General features: G+C 38.5%; 1 protein-coding gene across 6 annotated transcripts in view; it reads right to left on the bottom strand.

Moving 5' to 3' along the window:
- The window catches only part of aus (argus), a 151430-nt gene that overhangs the window by 97259 nt on the left and 31442 nt on the right, over positions 1-22729 (bottom strand). For all 6 annotated transcript variants that reach the window (XM_067762471.1, XM_067762473.1, XM_067762470.1 and 3 more), the window contains exon 2: positions 11984-13780. In XM_067762471.1, coding sequence (XP_067618572.1) covers positions 11984-13694 — 1711 coding nt within the window. In that variant the 5' untranslated portion in view covers positions 13695-13780. The remainder of the gene's footprint in view (positions 1-11983; positions 13781-22729) is intronic.

Below are 22729 nucleotides of genomic sequence, written 5' to 3'. Positions count from 1 at the left end.
ATTGCTGAATCTGACTTTCGTGTCCCTGCAAGACACCACTTGAAAGATAGCATAGAGATTAAGACAATTTCAAAATTATTGGCTGCTACTCGTATTAATTTTCAAACAAGAAATATATAGGAAATTTTTCTTGAGCGTTTTCTTTTGATGTAGATGTCGTGCTAAAGACTTAGCCAATTTCCAAAATAAGCACTCTACATTTTTTTAGCTTTTAATTATGGTGGAGTTAAAAAACGGTTGATAAGGAAACTAGGGTTAGTGCTTATTTGATTTTGCGATTTGCTATAAAATTTTTTTATAAATTTTTAATTTTTTCGCAACACTTTTTTGTATTAGTTTCTAACCCTGTACTTATATACGAGCCGGACCCCTGCGCATCTTGCGCAACCAATATAAAAGTCTCTTATCATATATCAACAAAAATCAGCTGTTCTATCAATCAATTAAAACTTACAGCTTGCGCTGCCATCTAGCGTATAATAGCAACTGCCAGTAATACAGTGCAAATATTCACAATAGTTCCATAGTACAAATAGATTTCTTTATGTGCTCACAATCGTTTATTTTTAACAAATTATTTTAATAAAATATAGCTAAACAAAAGCTCTACGACCAAAATTGCCCAAAGCTCGCTAATAGCCCGAATCTCTATCTTTACAACCAAAACTTTATTTATAGATTTGGATTCCAAATAAGAGCGAAAAAGGAACCCGTACATAACAACAGCAATTAGAAATAATATATATGATATTCATATCCATTACTTGCATGTAACCGCACTTGATAGAAACGGTGCTATAAGTACTCACTACGAGTACAGCACATCACTAGTATAAAATTATTGTTAATATGTAAAATGCAGGTTCGACTCTCAATAAAAACCTACTGCGCCAAATACAGAGACCGTGAGGCAAGAAATAAATGCATACATACATTCCATTCATTTATGAAATACTGCATGTGGGTTGCATACAATATATGTACATATATACCTACATTAACCGATGTATACACAAACATTTACTGCTTAAGGGTGACTTGACCGTTGCTTTTTTTTTTTCAAAAGCATTTACCCTCTATCGCAAGATCTAACACTGTCACTGTGGACTATGTGAATATATGTCACATTCCGAGGACATACGCCAAGAGACTCTTAAGACGAGACTCTTTTCAACGGAGATAGACAATGAAATAATTTTAAAGGTAAAATGTAAATAACAACATGATATATAAACAAGTAAGGAAGGCTAAGTTCGGGTGTAACCGAACATTGCATATTCAGCTGAGAGCTTTGGAGACAAAATAAGGGAAAATCACCATGTAGGAAAACGAACCTAGGGTAAGCCTGGAATGTGTGCGTATGACATGGGTATCAAATGAAAGGTATTAAAGAGTATTTTAAAAAGAAGTGGGCTCTAGTTCTATAGGTGGACGCCTTTTCGAGATATCGCCATAAGGGTGAACCAGGGGTGACTCTAGAATGTGTTTGTACGATATAGGTATCAAATTAAAGGTATTAATAAAGGTTTTAAAAGGGAGGGGCCCTTAGTTGTATATGTGAAGGTGTTTTCGGATATCGACCAATATCATCTGTCGGGTACCGCTAATCTATATATATAAAAAGAAGTGTACATTTTGATTGTCACTCCATAACTCAAGAACGGATAGAAAGATTGCCATGAAATGTTTAGGAAAGATACAGGAAGGAGAGATGATGGTTAGTTGATTTTGAAATCCCAAATCGGTTTAGCCATTCTTGAGTTATGATTTTTTTAGAAAAAATTCAAAATTTGAAAATTTGGTATATAAATTTGCCTATATTAGTATTTACGATCCTTTTTTCCCGGAAGTTAACCAGAGACTGACTGGGACTGGGATTAGAACTAGGACCGGAACTGAGACTCGGAGTGGGACTGGGACTGGGACTGGAACAAAATACATACCACCCTCTGGGACAGGCAATAAGGGATGAAGAAGAATGAGAAGAAGGGGAGAGAAGAGAAAAGAGAGAAGTAGAAGGATACTGAGAAAGAAATAGAATGAGACGAATATGGAGATAGATGAAGCGAAAAAGAAGAAAGGAGGAGTGAATAAAAGGATCAGGAAAAAGTGAAGAAGGGTGGGGGAGGGCGGAGTTAGACGGAAAAAGCTTATTAAAAAATGCAGATAGGCCAAATTTAGGGCAGAACAACGTCTGCCAGGTCTGCTAGTTTATTTATATATGTAATTCCACGAACAGTATTCCTGCCATGATTCCAAGGGCTTTTGATTTCGCCCTGCAGAACTTTTTCATTTTCTTCTCCTTAATATGGTAGGTGTCACACCCATTTTACAAAGTTTTTATAAAGTTATATTTTGCGTCAATAAACCAATCCAATTACCATGTTTCATCCCTATTTTCGTATTTGGTATAGAATTATGGCATTTTTTTCATTTTTCGAAGAGAATGTGTATAAAAACTGGGCGTGGCTTCAACCGATTTCGCCCATTTTCACAGAAAACAGTTACCGGGATAGAAGCTATGCCCTTACCAAATTTCACAGGATTGGTAAATTTTTGTTCGACATATGGCATTAAAAGTATTCTAGACAAATTAATTTTTGTATTTTTATTTAGCACACATATAGTAATAAGTGTAACGTTCCTGCCAAATTTCATAATGATATCTTCAACGACTGCCAAATTACAGCTTGCAAAACTTTTAAATTACCTTCTTTTAAAAGTAGGCGGTGCCACGCCCCATGTCCAAAATTTTACCAACTTTCTATTCTGCGTCATAAGGACAACCTACCTGTTTCATCGCTTTATCCGTCTTTGGTAATGAATTATCGCAATTTTTCGGTTTTTCGAAATTTTCGATATCGAAAAAGTGAGCGTGGTTATAGTCTGATTTCGTTCATTTTAAATAGCGATCGGAGATGAGGGCGCAGGAACTTACATGCCGAATTTCATTAAGATACCTCAAAATTTACTCAAGTTATCGTGTTTACGGACGGATGGACGGACGGGCGGACGCACATGGCTAAATGAATTTCTTTTTTCGCCCAGATCATTTTGATACATAGAAGTCTATATCTATCTCGATTAGTTTATTCCGTTACGGACTACCGTGATGCGAACAAAATTATAATACTCTGTGAGCTCTGCTCAGCTGGGTATAAACAAAATCGGTATCTGAAGGGGAATTTAAATATTAAAGCAAAGAGGATACTTGTTAAGAAGTGATGGGGACAAAATAAGTTACGTATATCGTCTTTGTGGAAATTAATTATGACAGCAATACGGTCTGGTTAAAAGGATGTCACGAGGTTAGAAAAATTGTTATACCATTAAGCCATTTTATTTTCATTATAATGAAAGCGAAACAGGCACTTAAAGTTCAACGAAAAGCCAACGGATACGTTCTTCATACACGGTACCACATTAGTATACGCTATAGCCACGACCCGTTAACGAATCGGTTATTTACATTTGTAAGAAAAAGTGTGATATTATATCAATCTGTCAAAAAAATGTAAATACTTACTGTACATTTAAAGAACTTTTTTTGTTTCGTAGAAAACGTTGAAAAGCTTCAGGTTCTTATTTTTTATGTAAGCGTAAGCGTAGTCTTTGTAAGAGGAATACTACACGGGAGATGACTGTAGAATGTAAATTCAGGCGCAGTGGCTCATATTATGTACTGTATGGAGTACTAGAGCATATGCGTTTGGTGTAATATTGGTATGTGTACTGTTTTTTTTTTTTTTTTTTTCATTTTTTATTGGACGTTGCTGTAGGGCACTACCCGCAAGTGGCCCGATGAAACTAGGCTAATCCTGTTTATGTCTCCACACTCCGTGGGACCGCCGTTAGGCATGACGTCACGGGGGAGAAAGGCGATTTAGTCGTCACTACTTCGCATGCGCATTTTGCGTCATAACTGTAAAGGCCATCTTGCTCACAGCAGTCTAACAATCTATTCGCCTGCACATTCGGGGAACTAAATTCCTAATGGAAGGCTTCTCTCGAAAAACTATGTGTACAGAGAGTATTTCGCCGTGAAAACCAGGACAGTGAAACATAACGTGTTCTACGCTAATTCGATGGGACAGTGTGGACAGAAAGGATCCTCCTCTATCCCACACTTATGTAGATATCAATATCTGTGTGAGGTGCTAATCTAGTTCGCTGTATTTTCGCTCGTACCATTCCGCTATATTACGAAATAGCATGAAGGTCCAGCGCCCTTTTCCCGATTCTTCCCAACGTTCTTGCCACCTAACTATTGTTCGTGACCTTGCGCTTTTCATAGCATCTTCAGATGCTCGGCTGATTCCAATGCCATACAAATCGGCCATACAAATCGGCTATTTCACCTGAGAGTGGAACTACAGGGATTTTCCTGGATAAACCATGGATCGCGTCGTCGGACACCGTCCGATAAACACATGCTATTCGTATAGCAGTGGTATGGTAGGCTGTTTGTATGTCTTTTTGGTGCACCATTTTAGATCCGTACCATACTGGTGCTACATATAATATTATTGAGCTGGTTGCATTGGATAATATCTGATGTGTAGCTTCGCCTGAGCCGCCGATGTTGGGAATTTTTCCCGTTAGGGCTCCACTGACTCTAGAAACTCTCTCACCCACCGCCCTGAAGTGCTCTTTAAAAGTTAGTTTTGAGTCAGTGTTTACTCCTAGATATTTCAAGAAACGCTTTGAATTTATTTGATAATCTCCTATGGTTAAGACTAACTCATCCACAGTCCGCTTTGAGCTCACCAAAACCGCTTTTGTCTTATTGCTGACCATCTCCAGCCCCATGTTCGTCAGCCATTCCTTTATTCTTCCCACGACGTCATTACATAATTCTGGAAGCAGATCAAGTTTCTCGGCCACTGCTACAACGACAATATCATTTGCCTAGGCCACAATTGCTGTGCCTCTGGGAAGGGCGATTTGTAGCACACCGTCATGCATCGCATTCCATAGCGTTGGACCTAAAACGGATCCCTGAGGTACACCACCCGTGATGTTATGCTTTCTAGGTCGCTCATCCGTATGAAAAAGGAGTACTCTGTCGCTTAAATAGCTATCAATTATTCTAAGCAGGTAAGCAGGTATGTGTACTGTATAAAGTACTAGAGAATACGCAGCGTAGGCGTAGTTAGTGGTATTGGTATGCTGTATGGAGTAATGGCCGAGCCATAATGAATTGTTTTATTTAGATGCCTTCAACACAATATTATGCACGCCAGTAACATCGCCACAATCTCGCAAAACATTGCGTTTGTAAATATAAAGAAACTTCAGACTTAGCAATTGAAGTTTATTTCGCCTTACCCATTCACATACAAAATTTCGCGAAGCACTCCTACAGACATTCTCACTATACAAGAAAAATACTTGCTAACATATTTTGTCTTCTATTTATTTGTTAAAAAGCAATTTTTAACTTAGAAAAATGTTAGAGAAGTACCAACAAGTGGGAAAATAATTTCACTTGCAAAGTGTGAAAACACCCTTGCCCAAAGCAAATGTCGAATTCTTCTTCTTATGCTTTTCTTGCAACAAAAGTTGGCAGACGGCTACTTATTCACGTCAGATGGCGCTAGTGTTGTCGATCTGTGGCGGCTCACACCGACATCTATCCGTGAAGTCACGAAATTGACATGAAATATTTATGTACACAGCTGATGCAATTTGTGGATTCTATTGTATTGTATTTTATTTGTATTATATGTGTATGAATTTCTAGAATCTTCCTGGAATAATAAAAGAATTGTTCATTCTTGTTTGTAACTCCAAAGTGGTGACTACCGAATTCCGAACGTGCGCAACTAATACGTACTTATATAGATTCAGCCTAGTAGCAGGCACAGCGAATCGACGAGTATACATACATATAATGCCGCATTGCAATTTAAGATCAAACAACGACGAGCCAGCAGACGAGTAAGAGAATTTTTATGATAGTCGCAGTATTGAAATGGAGTCAAACAACGTAAATGCACAATTGCAATTAATGCAAAACGAGTTACAACAACTAAACATCGCTTATGCACAGCAAGCAAATCGTCGCTCAAATGTACAAAGGGTTCATGTACCAAAATTCAATAAGGTAAACCCACACATATGGTTTGCGCAGCTTGAGCGTTCCTTTCGGCTCAGCAATATTACAGATGACATTGATATGTTTGATTTAGTTACGATACATTTAGATGAAGATATAATTCTTAGTATTGAGGATCTCGTTTCTGCACCGCCGGATAAAAATCGATATGTAACACTTAAATTGCGTTTACTTGATAAATACTCGGAATCGTCCGAATGCAAACTAAAACGTTTGCTGCAAGGTGGAGCAATATCAGGTATGAAACCAAGTGACATTCTCGCATACATGAAACGATTAGCACCAAATCCGGGGTGCGAGCCAGTAATACCTACACTTTTCATGAATCAAATGCCATTATCAATTCGACCGCTACTGTCTGTTTGGAAGGAAAATGATTTGACGCAATTAGCCAAGATTGCTGATAAAATGCTGGAATCAACTGATACCAACGCTGTTTGCGCAGTATCAGATTTGCAACAAACAACTTCCGACTCTGTAGAAGCGCTTTCCCGTACAGCATCAGGGGGTAGTAGAGACAGGATGCAGGAGGTCCTCGAAAATATTAGGAAACTGCAAGCTGATGTCAAAATGCTCAAGGAAGGCACCAGAGGATCGCGTTCACCAATGCGATCTCCTAGACGAAGTGGTAGTACTGAGCGTGTGCAAGGTGGAATGTGCTATTTTCACAAAAAGTTTGGTGCAGATGCGCGTAAATGTCGTCGAGGTTGTAGCAATTGGAATCAGCCAAAATAAAACGGCTGCCGTCTAACTTGCTGGTTGACGGCAGCCCAACGTATATCAGCAGCACATATAATTATTCCAAACTGGGCACTAACGAAGTCAATGAGCCTCGTTTGCATATTTTTGATAAACATAGTAAAATCCGATTTCTTATTGATTCCGGATCTGTTGTTTCCGTAGTCCCTCGTACAATGGTAAAGATAAAAACAAAAATAAATGCTTTGCAATTATACGCCGCAAATAAGACGACGATTGAGACCTATGGGACTCATATCCTTAGAGTAGATTTAGGTCTTCGACGACCGTTCAGCTGGCCCTTCATTGTTGCAGATGTCCATACTGCTATAATTGGAGCAGACTTTTTAACTAAATTCAATTTGCTTATTGATTTGCAACAAAATAGGCTAATCGACGGTACCACAAAATTATCAGTTGATGGCATTGTTCTAAATGCCACAGATTTTTCAGTTTCTACCATTAGCGAGTGTAATGATTTCAGGGGAGTGTTAGCAAGGTTCGTTGACGTAACGAGATTGCCAACAACATACCATACCAACAATAAGCAACACAACGTTGTTCACCATATCGAGACAACAAGAAGTCCCATAGCTAATCGACCACGTAGATTGGCAGGGAAAAAACTGGCGGTGGCAAAAGAAGAAGTAAACTTTTTGCTGGAGCATGGAATTTGCCGACCATCAAAAAGTCCCTGGGCTAGTCCCTTGCATATGGTGGCTAAGAAAAATGGTGGATGGCGAGCTTGTGGCGATTACCGCAAGCTTAATGCTGTTACAGTACCCGACAGATATCCAGTCGCACACATTCACGATTTTTCCGAGAGATTGTATGGAAAAACGGTGTTTTCCACCATTGATTTGGTGCGGGCATATTACCAGATACCGATGGCAGAACTGGATGTACAAAAGACTGCTGTATGTACACCATTCGGTCTCATCGAATTCCTTTATATGCCATTTGGTTTGAAAAATGCTTCTCAAACTTTTCAACGATTTATGGATAGTATATTTAGAGGCATTGATTTTGTCTACTGTTATATTGATGACATCCTTATTATGTCTGAATCGTACGACGAGCATGAAAAACACCTACACACGGTATTAGCAATACTTCAGAAGCATGGATTGGGTATCAATGCCAGTAAATGCCAGTTTGGCAAAACTCAGGTACGTTTCTTAAGTTATATTATCGACAATGAGGGGATACGTCCTCCGCCGGATCGTGTTGATTCTATCATTAATTTTAAGCGCCCTCAAACAAGAGGCGAGCTAGGAAGATTTCTTGGTATAATTAATTATTATCGACGCTGCATTCCAAATGCATCTAAAATTCAAGCCCCTCTTAGCTAAGTTACACGGGGATTGAAAAAGAATGACAAGCGGGTAGTAAATTGGACCCCAGAACTAATTGAGGCTTTCGAAAACTGTAAGCAAAGTATAGCAAACGCGGTAATTTTATCGCACCCGGCGCCTGAAGCCGACTTAGCCCTGATATGTGACGCATCCGATACTGCTATAGGCGCTGCCTTGGAGCAGCGAATTCGTAATGTATGGTGTCCTCTTGGATTTTATTCGCGTAAACTCACCGATACTGAAAAAAAATACAGTGCTTACGATCGTGAACTGCTAGCGATATATGATGCCATACGCTATTTCAGGCACATATTGGAGGCACGATTATTTGTTATTAAAACAGACCACAAGCCGTTGACGTACGCATTTTCTCAGAAGCCCGAAAAAGCCTCTCCGCGCCAACTTCGACATTTAGATTTTATTTCGCAGTTCACGACCAATATTGTACACCTCGCTGGTTCAGAAAACGTTGTTGCCGACGCATTTTCACGTCTTAATGTCATTTCTATGCCGACTGAGATTAACTTGGAGAGATTTAAGGAGGCACAAAATGAAGATTCGGAGTTGAGCGAAATTTTGCAAGGGTTATCACCGCTCAAATTGCAACAAGTCGACCTTGGCAATAATGTTAACGCATATTGTGACCTATCTACAGGTTCCGTAAGGGTCTATATTCCTCAAACTTTGCGATATTCTGTTTTCATTTCAGTGCACGGTTTATCTCATCACAGCGGAAGAGCGACGCTACAGCAAGTGCGACGAAAATACGTGTGGCCATCGATGAGGAAAGATGTAAACTTTTGGGCTCGTAATTGCCTCCCATGTCAGCGGGCCAAAATTCATCGACATAATTCACAACTACCCAACAAAATAGATATGCCAGACAACCGTTTTGATCATGTGCACTTGGACCTTGTAGTCATGCCATTGGTTAATGGCTATCGGTACTGCTTGACGATGATCGACCGTTTTTCACGATGGCCAGAAGCAGTACCACTGAAGGACATGTCTGCCGAAACAGTGGCAAATGCATTTTGGACATGTTGGGTGGCACGTTTTGGTTGCCCTAAAACGATAACTACTGACCAAGGGGCACAGTTCGAGTCCGATTTATTCAAATCATTAGCCAAAATGTTGGGTAGTAAGCACATACACACAACTGCATACCATCCGCAGTCGAATGGTTTGATTGAACGCTGGCACCGATCATTTAAAGCGGCCTTGATGTGTAATTCTGGAGAAAATTGGACAGAGCTATTGCCAATGGTTTTGTTGGGATTGAGAACCTGTTATAAAGAAGATATCGACGCATCGGCTTCGGATTTACTTTACGGGAGTCACATACGCGTACCAAACGAGTTCTACGACAATTTGGATAAACCAGTTAATACCAAAGATTGTGCTAAGAAATTTCGAGATTGCATGAGAATGGTTCGGCCAAATCCAACAGCCCATCATATCAAGAGGAGGTTGTTCACTCATAAGCATTTAACAGACTGTACTCATGTTTTGTTAAGAACAGACGCAGTGCGCGAACCTCTTGAGCCACCTTATTCTGGGCCCTACGAGGTGGTTAAGCGTTCAACTGATCGTGTTTATGTTATCAAAATCGACGGAAAAGAGGTTGCAGTCTCAACGGAGCGCCTTAAGCCTGCATTTTTTATCGATGATTCGTATGCTACAGAAATTGTGAAGCCGCTTAGGACATATGAGCGCTCAAAAAGAGTAAAGTTCGCTCCCGGCCTGGTTACTGGAAGGGGAGTAGATGTGGCGGCTCGAACCGACATCTATCCGTGAAGTCACGAAATTGACATGAAATATTTATGTACACAGCTGATGCAATTTGTGGATTCTATTGTATTGTATTTTATTTGTATTATATGTGTATGAATTTCTAGAATCTTCCTGGAATAATAAAAGAATTGTTCATTCTTGTTTGTAACTCCAAAGATCTGCCTTTCTCCATATAAATACGTGCAATCTACTCATCATGCATAACACTTCTTTGAACGCATCTATGTGAGGAACTTCCCTGTAGCTAGGCCATTTGAGTGTAAATACAGTCACTTCACTGTAGCGTTATATGGGAGCAAGGAACGTGATAGAGTTGATATGAGGGAAATCACACAACAACTCAAGGCAAATATGTCACCCACATATAAATTAACGTTTCTGAGCATATACAGAATTTTTATGCATGCAAGTTCTCGAACAGATGTATACACTGCTGTTTTGGAAATAAAGAGCCACAGCAAACATAAGCAAGTGCTGAAGTTTTATTACTGACACAAGATGTGTTCACACAAACAAAGCACCTGGTAAGGTATTAAGGTTTAAGTTGAAATTAGTTTCTATTTAGGGTTTTGTTAGTTGTAACATAATTGTACATTATTTGGTCAGATATAAATAAAGTACGAACACAGAAAAAAATAATATAAAATAAAATAAATTTGGATTAAATAAAATTAAAAATAAATAAATAATATAAAGTAAAACAAAACGAAATAAAAAAAAAATAAAATTTAATTAATTTAAATTAAATTAAATTAAATTAAATAAATTTAAACAGAATAAAATGCAACAAAAATAAATTAAATATAATAAAATAAAATAGAATAAAATAAAGTAAGATAAAATATAATGAAATGAATTAAAATAAAGTGAAATGAAATGAAATATTATTATATAAATTATATCAAATTAAATGAAATTAAATTAAATTATTTAAAATTAAATGATATAAAACAAAAATAAAATAAACATAATATAATAAAATAGAATAAATTAAATTTATTAAAATAAAATAAAACAAAACAAAAAAAAAAACATATAATATAATAAAATAGAATAAAATAAAGTAAGATAAAATATGATTATATGAATTAAAATAAAGTGAAATGAAATGAAAACCCGTTATATAAATTAAATCAAATTAAATTAAATTAAATAAATTTAAATAAAATAAAATAAAACAAAAATAAATTAAATATAAAATAATAAAATAGAATAAAATAAAGTAAGATAAAATATAAAAAATGAATTTAAAAAAAGTGAAATGAAATGAAATAACATTATATTTAATTAAAGAAAATAAAAATAAAACAAATTGAACTAAATTAAATTAAATAAAGTTAAATAGAATAAATGCTACCTGGACTAGTTGAGAAATTGAAAAGGAAAACCCTCTCTCGGCAAACGAAAATCATGCTATACAAGTGGCGTACCCGTCCTTGCTTTATAGTGCAGAAGCATAGACCATGACAACATCAGATGAAGCGGCTCTGGGAGTGTTCGAGAGAAAAGTTCTTCGAAAGGTTTACGGACCTCTACGCATTGGCGACGGCGAGTACAGAAGAAGATTTAATGATGAGCAACGTTGGCTAGGCCATGTTATGCGAATGAAAAATGACGCTCCAACTAAGAAAGTATTTTTTATCGGAACGCGTCTATGGAAGCAGAGGAAGAGGGCGCCACCACTAAGCTGGAAGGACCAGGTGGAAAACGTTTTATATTCCCTTGGTGTGACCAATTAGAGCCAGTTTAAAGGAGCGACTGTCGCGCCTTTTTGGACAACATAGCCGTTTAGACGGTTAAGCGCCAACTAAGTACGTAAGCAAGGTCCACAGGTATAGTGAAATGTGCACACAACTGAATTTATTTTATACGCCGGTGCTACATCCTGGCTGCACTTTTTGTCATAATTTGTTTCCCCCAAAGAATTTAACCTAAATGTGCATTAGCAGTTAGTATATTAAGAAAATTAGCTACTTACCATCTGACCGTCCTGTCCAACAATTGGCCGGCGCGGCTATAGTCAACATGATTAGCATTAAAATCATAAGATGTGCTGACCAATGCGGCACCACACCGATTACACCGAAAGAGCTCACATGTTTTCGCAATAGACTTGGTAGTGTAGATAGAAAATTGTTGTTGTAGCGTTGTAGTAATTGGAAACGTTGTTGTTGTATTTTACTATCCTGTCGTAGTGCTTCACTACATCCCAATACATTACACACATCTTCTGTTGCACTACACAATCCGCTATGTTCCTCTTCTCCTCCCTTTAATGCTTCATTCTCTTCAAGCTCCACCTTCCCTTTTTTATTTGCAGCCATACAAATATCACTTTTGTCCTTCTTAAAGCACCTGCAGTCTAATTTTATCGTTGTATGCGAATTTTCTTTTAAAGCTCCCCTCACCACAGTCGGAGCACAACTATTCAACGACGTCGTCGTCACATTTATATTGTGGGCGAATCTAGTCGTCAAACAATTTCTTCTTGCTGTTGTAAAAACTGAGGCAAGTAATTCAAACGACTCTTTCCATTTGTTGCCAACTCTATGGGACAACATTAATGTGGGTCGTGGTAATATTCTATGCCGCCATTGTGTTGTCGTACTTGTTGTTGCTGGTGCTTTGTGCGTTGGAACATCGTTGTTATTCAGTTGAATGTTTGAATGTTGTTGTTGTTGGATTAACGTTGTCATTAGCGCTGTGCGCCCAACGTTTGGGTTTAGTTGTGGCACAGCAGCAACAACAACTAAATTTTCTATTCTATTATCTTCCTCGTCCTCCTTCTCCTCTTTCACCTTCTTCTCAATTGGCATAACTAATTGTCTTTTTTTGTTTTTGCTTATACTAATATCATGATTATTATAATTATTATCCTTTAGGCAAGTGCGTGCTTGTTGTGTCTTCAACGTGCTTGTTGTCGCTGCTGTAGCATAGGCGACGTTCTTTGAGCGCGACCACGGTGATACAGAGGCTACAGTTTCGTATGATGATAACAAAGTTGGCGTTGACGTATATCCTAAAACCACTGCCGCTGGTGATCGATTTTCCTGTGGGGTGGAGCCTGTGACTAGCTCAAGCGTAGATTTTATAATATCAGCGATTTCCGTTACATTTGCTGCTGAGGTGCCAGCAACATCTTCATATGACCTCTTCAATCTCCTTTTCAATATAGTCTCGCTGCTCTGTTGCGCTGCTGTGGCTAAATTTAACCTGCAGCCGTCGCTCGAGTTTTGTGTCTTGTTTCGCGTGGCAAGCATAGCAGTCATCAACGCCGCATGGATCTCATCGTCATCATCATCCCTTCTTTTACAACTTAGCAATTGGGACATCATCACATGTTTGCGATAATTTTTATGTTCACGCTGACAACGATTACTTCTCAGATTCGCACCCATGCTATCGCCCCTGATGGCAACTCGTGTTTCACTTTGACAGTAGTTTTTGTTTGTTTCGTGTCTGTGTCGCCATCGTTGTTGTTGTTGTTTTTGTCTTTGTCGTTTGCTGTCACTTGGAATGCATCCATCGTCTTCATCCTGATCGTTCTCCACAGCAACTGCATCTATGCATCTTAGTTTAGTTGTTGTTGCTGTTGTTGGGTTTATTGTTGTTGTTGTGCATTCTACATGAGGAACATTTTGATACGAATTCACACAAGGCGTTGTATAGTGCGTTATTGCCGCCTGCATTGGAATAGTTGTTGGTGCTTTCCTTGTGCTACCGCTGCTGCTGCTGCTTCTACTTTCTCCTCTTCGTCTTATTCCGCCTTCATGCACTGCAATAAAGAAATGAAAAAATAAGGCTAATGAGATATCTTATGAAGTAATGGGCTTTTTTAAAATCTCATATTTTTATACAATGTGTGTAGGTGTAATTAAATTGGATGTTGCAGAAGTCGTTTATACTTCAAAAAACAAAAATAAAAGCGACACTTAAGTTATAAGTAGTAACAATTTCCCTTACACAGGAATAATGTACGTTTGCCCCTCTCAAAAAAAAATTGGCTTGATATTCGGAGTTGAAATGATAAATTGTGAGACATACTGCATACTTCATTTGAGGAATACATTTACCAGCCCCTTACTGATCTGTTTAACCTCTCTTAAAAAATGGCATTTTCCCGACGGCTTGGAAGGAATCTTTTCTTATCCCACTCCATAAAAAAGAAAGCAAATCGGCTATTGAGAACGATCGTGGAATAGCAAAGCTCTCCGCTATCCCTAAGCTTTTCGAAGCAATCGTTACTAATCACCTTACTTTTTCCATTTCTACATTGATAGATAGTTCTCAGCATGGCTTTTGTAGAGCCAAGTCAACCACAACCAATTTGCTTGAATTTACAACTCACGTCTTTAATGGGTTTATAAACAATCATCATACCGACGTTATATACACTGATTTCAGCAAAGCATTCGACAAAGTACGCCACTCATTACTTGTTTATAAACTCGAATTGCTTGGCTTTCAATATGGTCTAACTCGCTGGATCTCCTCCTATCTTTGCGGTAGAACTCAAAGAGTCATTTTTCAAAACATTTGTTCGAATGTCATCGATGTTCCCTCCGGTGTGCCTCAGGGCAGCCATCTCGGTCCTCTTCTGTTTTTGCTCTTTATAAACGATATTTCCACAATTATAAAATATTCTAATATTTTAATGTATGCCGACGACGTAAAACTTTTTAAGTCATACGCGTCGGTTGAAGAACGTTCTGTACTCCAAGCGGATTTAAATTGTTTAGTTACTTGGTGTAATTCGAATTTTATGCCGCTCAACATGTGTGGGGCCGTACAGCCAGCTTCTTACACAATTAATGGCCAAACTCTGGAAAGCGTTGATGTTTTTGTCGACTTGGGAGTTACAATGAATTACAAGCTTAGTTTCAACCCTCATATTAATGCCACAGTCAATAAAGCAAGAGGAGTTTTAGCATTTGTGGAAAGATGGGCAAAAGAGTTTAGTGATCCTTACGTTACAAAAACCCTTTTTACATCATTGGTGAGGCCGATATTAGAATATGGATCGATAATTTGGAATCCGCGTTATCAAGTTCGTGTGTTACTTTTCGCCTTGAGATATCTTCAATGGGACTCTCCGTATAATCTTCTTCCTTACACTAATCGGTTAAAACTAATAAATCTTCCTACCCTCGCAAGTCGTAGAGAAATGCTAAGTGTACTATTTATGGCTAGACTTTTAAATGGATCTATTTCAATCCCATTTCTTTTGAACGAAGTAAACTTGAATGTTCCATGCCGAGTTTCAAGGCATTATAAACCTATAATTCTTAAACAATGCAGAAGCAATTTCGAACTAAACGGTCCTTTTCTGTGTTTGTGTGAAGATTATAACTCGCTCTTTGCCATAAAAAAACGGTTCTATCTTCTCTTAATGATTAAAAAATTATATTTATACTTTTAGTCTATTGTAGTTTGTGAATCTATATTTCTCAGCTGATGAGTTTCTCTGTAGCTGAGCGGTTTTAGATCTCGGCGCTTTAGAAGCCACTGCTCCATTATTGACGCAGACTATCTACTAAGGTGCTACAATGCAAAACTGCGCCGTCGAGTTATTGAGTGCTTTCAATCGTCTGCTGTCGCCTCGATCTACCTTTCTATAGAGAATATCTTGGTTTCAGGGCAATGCGGCATCCCTGGCAATTGTTACACGGAACTCCTAAATCAATCAAATAGAGACGAACTAAAGGTAGGACACCACCGGCATCCCTGGCAATTGTTACACGGAACTCCTAAATCAATCAAATAGAGACGAACTAAAGGTAGGACACCACCGGCCAATTACTTAATAGGCCAGTATACTCCTGCACAAGTTGGCCTAGCGATGTGAAATCAATTTCTATATTCCTATAGAAGCCGTTCAAGGCTCATTAAATTTTACGAATATGTGACAGATGAACAGACGTTTAAATCTGTAGAAAATAAACGTCTGATTAACACTTAACACAAGATTTTGATGGGAGGTATCATTTCCTACGCCTATGACTGCACAATAATGGCCACAAGCCCTCTTTCATACGGATAAGGGACACCAAGAAAACACAACATCACCGGCGGTGTCCCTCAGGGCTCTGTTCTGGCTCCAAAGCTCTGGAATGCGATGTATAACGGTGTGCTACAAATCGACCTTCCCGGAGGCACGCAAATTGTCGGCTATGCATATGATATCGTAGTAATAGCCGTGGCCAAGAAGCTGGATTTGCTCCACGCATTATGCAACGACGCCGTGGGAAAAATAAAGGAATGGCCTACGAACATGGGGCTGCAAATAGCTGGTAATAAGACTGAAATGGTGTTTGTGGCCTCAAATCGAGTTGTGGATGAGTTAGTCCTAACCATAGGAGACTATGAAATAAAGTCCAAGCCTTTCTTGAACTATTTAGGAGTGGACATTGCTCAAAACTGACTTTTAAGGAGCACTTCAGTGTGGTGGGAGGGAAAGTATCTAGAGCTAGTGAAGCCCTAACGCAAATAATGCCCAACATCAGCAGCCCAGACAACGCTACCCGTCAGCTATTATCCGTAACCAACTCGATAATATTTTATGCAGCACCAGTATGGCACGCATCTAAAATGATGCGTCAGAGAGAGATACTAGCAGCCGACCGTATTAGTGCTACACTAATAGCATGTGCCTATCGGACGGTGTCTGACGACCCGATCCTGGTTTTATCTCGAAAAGTCCCAGTAGATTTACTGTCAATTCGTATGGCATTGGAATCGACCGACCATCTGAAATTACCAAGAAAAGCGCAAGGTCACTAACATTAATTAGGTGGCAAGAAAGGTGGGAAGAATCGAGGAAAGGGCGCTGGAATTCATGTTAGTTCGCAATATACTTGAATGGTATAAGCGGAATCACGGCGAACTAATCTATTACCTCACGCAGATATTGTGTGGGCACGGCGGTTTCAAGGAGTATCTAAATAAACGTAGAATAGAGGAGGATCCTTTCTGTCCACGCTGTCCCACCGAATTGGAAAACGCAGAACACGTAATGTTTCATTGCTCTCGTTTTCACGGCGAAAGACTCTCTGAAAACATAATTTTTGGATAGGAGCCTTCCATTAGGAATTCAGTTCCCGTAATGTGCAGAGACATACAATTTTGGACTGCGGTAAGTAAAATGGCGTTTCTAGTGATGACGCGATTGATGCATGCTGAAAGGGAGCGCAGAAGAATGCGCATGAGAAGCAGTAGCGACTAAATCGCCTTTCGGCGATTATACGAGGTGCCCTTATTAGACTCAAAAACAACTGCATAGAATTGAACGCTTGAGCGTTAAACAATATTTCGAAACAAGCTATTATAGACAGTCTCAAGTCGATTTTAGTTCATCCAGCTTTAACGAATTGGATCGGCTCCATGTTAAGCTGCAAAATGATCATACCGCAATGGCGTCTATGTGAGGCAACAAAATCTGTAAGCAGAGGAACGTCGCAGGTTGGGGTTCCATCACCAATGCTGTGGACGCTGGTTATAAAACAATTGCTTAGGCGGTTCGGCGAAGAACCAACCCAACCGGCATATGCAGATAACGTTTTAGCCTTCATAAGCGATAGATGCCTAGCAACAGTCAGCTCTCTGATGGAGCAGGTACTTCGGGATGTACATGCCTGGGCATCTGCCAACGCGGAAAAAAACGATCTAGTATTATTTACTAGGAAATATTAGGTCCCTTATTGGAATAAGCCTAAGCTCATAAGGATAACCCTAAACAAAAAATATAACACAAAGCATCTAGGAGTTATAATAGATAGTAAGTTGTCGTGCAAACTCCATGTGGAAGAGAGAGCGAATAAAGTCTCCACGGCATTGTATGCATGCAAGAGGATGATAGAATGCACGTGGGACCCATCACCCAAATCTCTCATTAGGTATTTAACCATATTACTATGGAGCTCTTGTTTGGTGGATATACACACAAAAAAGTATGTATACCAAAAACTTTAAAAACTACAAAGACAGCAGCATTACAAAAAAACATCGCGTTTATATCGTAGAGACTCTTTGGGGACTATCGTCATATAGTTTCAAGATTGTTTTCGAAATATTTCATGATTGTTTCGGGAATAATATCGAAAGGACTGCCATCTAATATTTTTTAAATATCACCGGATCTGTTCGTGGTTTTCGAAACTATTGCAAGATCATTTGAAAAGGTTTTTCAGGACCCTACTTACTTTAGAAATCCAATATATCCTTCCTTCTGTTTATCACTTTGTGCTTATCTCCGCGAATATTTCCCGATTTCTTTAGACTATTTAAAAATTATTTTCTTGGCGGTCTCAGTACTATTTTCAAGACCATATCTTGGTATATCGTGCGGACTGGGCTGCGGGTATAGGCTAATTTTACGAATATGTGAAAGATTAACATACTGTGGCGAATGTTGACATCTCTAGGCTGTTAGTAAATAATCGCAACAACAAAAACATGAAGCAGCCACTCTTATATACATGTCCACATTAAAGCTAGCAACACTTATGTAGAAGGCGACAAAGAAATATCTCACACACACACACATGTAGTCATCAGCCGAAGTAGTTACTCACGCATACACACGCATATGGCTATAAACTACAAATATACACGTATATAGCTCGTAACCAAGCATGAGCTACAAGAGTTCGAGAAGGTGAAATGTCTAGACCTTTGGAGAAATATGCGGACAAGACTCGGAGAGTATAAAAGCAGCGCAAGCTGAGTAATAACGAATCAGTAATAATCTAAAGAAAGACCAGTTAGCAATACTGAATATTTGAGTAATTTATTCAACAGTTCAGCGATTCAAACATTAGCAGAAGGTTTCAAATAAGCGGAATTTCCCTAAATTCGTTACAATACATTTAAATCCATAACAAATTAATGTCTCATTAACACTTAACGCAAGATCTTGATTATGTCAGCCCATTTAAGTTCAAGTAGTGTTGTTACTCAAAATTTAGTGCGTGCTCCTAACTCTGGTCTCGTAGCAGTATACAATAGAAATTATTAACAGTTGGGAACAGATAAAACTAGTAACGTGTACCCTATTGTATGAAAATATTATTTTAAAAAGCTTAATAAGCCATTTGTATTTGTGTTCAATAAGTAGTTAAAGTAGATTTTTTTTATAGCTTTTATTTAAAGCAGTTATGAAGCGAAATTAATCAAAGATAAATTATATAGGTGGCCGCTGTGGTGCGATGGTAGCTTCGCCTACCACACCGAAGATCCTGGGTTCACGTCCCGGGTAAAGCAACATCAAAATTTTAGAAACAACTTTTTTCAATTAGAAGACAATTTTGCTAAGCGGGGTCGCCCCTCGGCAGTGTTTGGAAGCACTCCGAGTATATTTCTGCAATGAAAAGCTCTCAGTGAAAACTCAGCTGCCTTGCAGATGCCGCTCGGTGTCGGCATGCAACAAGTAGATCCCGTCCAGCCGATTTGTAGCAAAAATTAAAAGGACCACAGCGCAAATAGGAAGAGAAGGTCGGCCTAAAATCTCTTCCGCTGTTATCGCGCCTTGAATTTTTGTATTTTTTTTATCATGAACCGAGTGCAAACAAACACAAACAAGATTTTTTTATTGTCTAGCTTTAACTTTAATTAAGATGTATTAAAAAAAAAAAAAATTTAAGGCGCGATAACCTCCGAAGAAATCTAAGGCCGAGCTTCTCTTCCAATTTGCGTCGTGCTCCTCTTGATTTTCCCTACAAATTGGCCGAACGGGACCTACATGTTTCATGCCGACTCCAAACGGCATCTGCAAGGCAGATGAGTTTTCACTGAGAGCTTTTCATGGCAGAAATACACCCGGAGCGCTTGCCAAACACTGCCGAGGGGCGACCCCGCTTAGAAAAATTTTCTTCTAATTGAAAAACCTTATTTCTAAAATTTTGATGTTGCTTTGCCCGGGAGTTGAACCCAGGGCATACGGTGTGATAGGCGGAGCACGCTACCATCACACCACGGTGGCCGTGATGTATTGCTGGTATCTAAAATTCTTGAAATTTTGACTGAAAAGTGTTTGCTTATTTTGTAGTCACATGACTCAATTATGTAGGTATAAATAGCGCCCACAAAATTAATCTCGGTGTACTTTATACTTAAAAATTGGTGCAAAAGGTCTGAAACTAAAATGTATTCTCGCCTTCATTTCGCGATCCTTGTTTTCGGGCTAAGCTGCCATTTAACCTTTACGGATGTGCAGTTTCGCATTATAAATGGTGTAAATGCAGGAACAGAGCAGGGCCGACATTCGGTAGCAATATATTTTAATAACGTCTATGTGTGCGTTGGTTCCTTAATCAATGTGGAATCGGTGATTACAGCTGCGCACTGCATAGCTGGGCGAAAACAGAATAAAATCAAACTTCGAGCTGGTTTTACCGATATCGACGGAAGAGCGGGGCAACGACGCGACGTGGCGAGTATACACATTGATCCTTGTTATGATTATGAAACAGAATTAATGGATATAGCCGTGGTTAAAGTGACTCAAAGGTTTAACCGGAATGAACGCTTAGAACCTATTCGTTTTTGCAATGTTGAATTGAGCCAGGGAACAAAGCTACTAGTTAGTGGTTGGGGCTCGCAAACTGCACCTTATAATAATGTTCTCCAAACTGCTGAATTGACTATAGTAGAAATTGGACGTTGCAGGCAAGTTTATGCGAATATACCTACCAACGCGAAAATTTTAGCAGAAACACACATTTGTGCTGGATTTGGTGAAAGTGATGTTTGTGAAGGAGATTCTGGAGCAGCGGCTCTTGTAAATGGACGTCTTTGTGCGGTGGTACTAAGTGGTTGCAATTACCCCGGTATGCCGAGTTTGTTTATAGATATATCAAATCAAAGAGTTAAGGACTTTATAATTAAAGCGCTGTAATTGCAGGGTGTAGTTATAAATTAACTGTTGAATGGAATATCACCCTAATTCGACTGAACGCCGCATTTCGAAACATTTTGAGATATGGCGTTTTCGAAACAGCAGTTGAGATATGCTGATATTCCACTCAGCAGTCGAAATGGCTGTATTTTTTTCTTTTATTATGTACAAATAAATTGTTAATAATTGCGAATAAATAAATATTTTTGATTGTATGCAATGAAAGTGGGACGCATGTAAATGACGTAAGTTATGAGGCCAAACTTTGATCACAACTGTAAAGTTCCCTCGTATATGAACAGATCGCGAGATAAAAAAAATAGCGGCATAGCTACTTAAAGGCCCTGGCAAACTCCGTGGAAAACAGCTGATCCAACCAACCTTATGTAAATAAATGTATTCGGTTATTGAAACCATAGAATAACGCCTTAGTCATAACCAGGGCCGGATTAACAGGTAGGCAGAATAGGTAGTTGCCTGGGGCCCCCGAAAAATCAAAAAGACTTCTAAAATTTTCTTATAAACATAAAATTCTAGAGAAAGAAAGAAAAATATAATCAGAGAACTGAAAATAAATTTTACTGAAATAAATAAAACTTAATTGACCACATTCAAAAGGCGGTGACCGACAAACTAGACAAGGTTCCTAAAAACGACATTTCCGACTCATTTGACAAATTGTATGAGCGTGCAAAGAAGTGTATCGAAGTGAAAGGAGAGTATATTGAATAATAAAAAAGGTTTATAACTTTTCTCTAGTTGGAAGGTCATACTGGTGAAAGTCTAGCGAATCAAACTTTAAAGTTTCTTACTGAAGACTCTGGTTTAGATATTCAAAATTGTAGAGGACAATAATATGACAATGCATTAAACATGTCCGGGAAGTAGCAAGAATATTGTGTTTGAATGAGAATGCGATATATGTTCCCTGTTCAGCGCATTTCCTTAATTTGGTTGGAGAGCATGCTGTGAAGTGCTGTTTTTATGCAAGAGATTTTTTTGCCATTATGCAGACATTATATAATTTTTTCTGCTTCCACATATCGTTGGGCGTATTAAAAAATAAAATAAACAATGAGAAAACTTTGAAGACATTTTCAACTACACGATGGGAACCACATTCTGATGCGACGAATGCAGTTTACGATTCATTTGATATCATATTAGTGGCTCTAGAAATCATTGCTGATGATGAATCACAAAATACTGATACTCGTTATGAGGCGACGTGTATCGCGAATAAAATGCAAAAAATTCGAATTTGGTTTCATGTTGATTTTATGGAACTCTATTTTTACTGCTATGCGTTCAGTGAGTAATTCATTGCAAAGTGAAAAAGCAGATTTGCAAACGTGAGGTTTTTTGTACGGATTGTTAGAAGAGAGTTTAGTTTCATTCCGTGAAAAGTTCAATGATTTCGAGGAAACAACAAAGCAATTATTACCTGGTATAGGTTATACAGAAATCGTAAAACGTACTCGTCGTAGAAAAAACCAACCCCATGACGGAAATGCTCCAGATATCCAGAAGTAGAATTTTCTCCTCGCTATTATTTTAGGAAAAAAGGTTTCCTCGAAATCATCTACAATCTTCACAGTGAAATCAAACGACGTGCGAAAGTGTATATGGAAGTTTCAGAGAAATTTGCATTTCTCGTCAAATTTTCTCTAAGTCATGGAGACCTCCACGAAGCTATAAATAACTTAGTTCGTTTTTATTTTAGAGATTTGGAAGAATTTTTCATTGAAATAAAACAATTCCAAAGTTACCTGAACTCCAGATACACTGATGCACAAAAAACTCATAGTCATTTGTATAAGATTAACAGTCAGA

The sequence above is a fragment of the Eurosta solidaginis genome, chromosome 1, assembly GCF_040869045.1.
Source record: "Eurosta solidaginis isolate ZX-2024a chromosome 1, ASM4086904v1, whole genome shotgun sequence".
Taxonomy (NCBI): Eukaryota; Metazoa; Arthropoda; class Insecta; order Diptera; family Tephritidae; genus Eurosta; species Eurosta solidaginis.
Note: the sequence above shows the minus strand (reverse complement) of the source record. Positions and strands in the feature narration are given on the sequence as shown.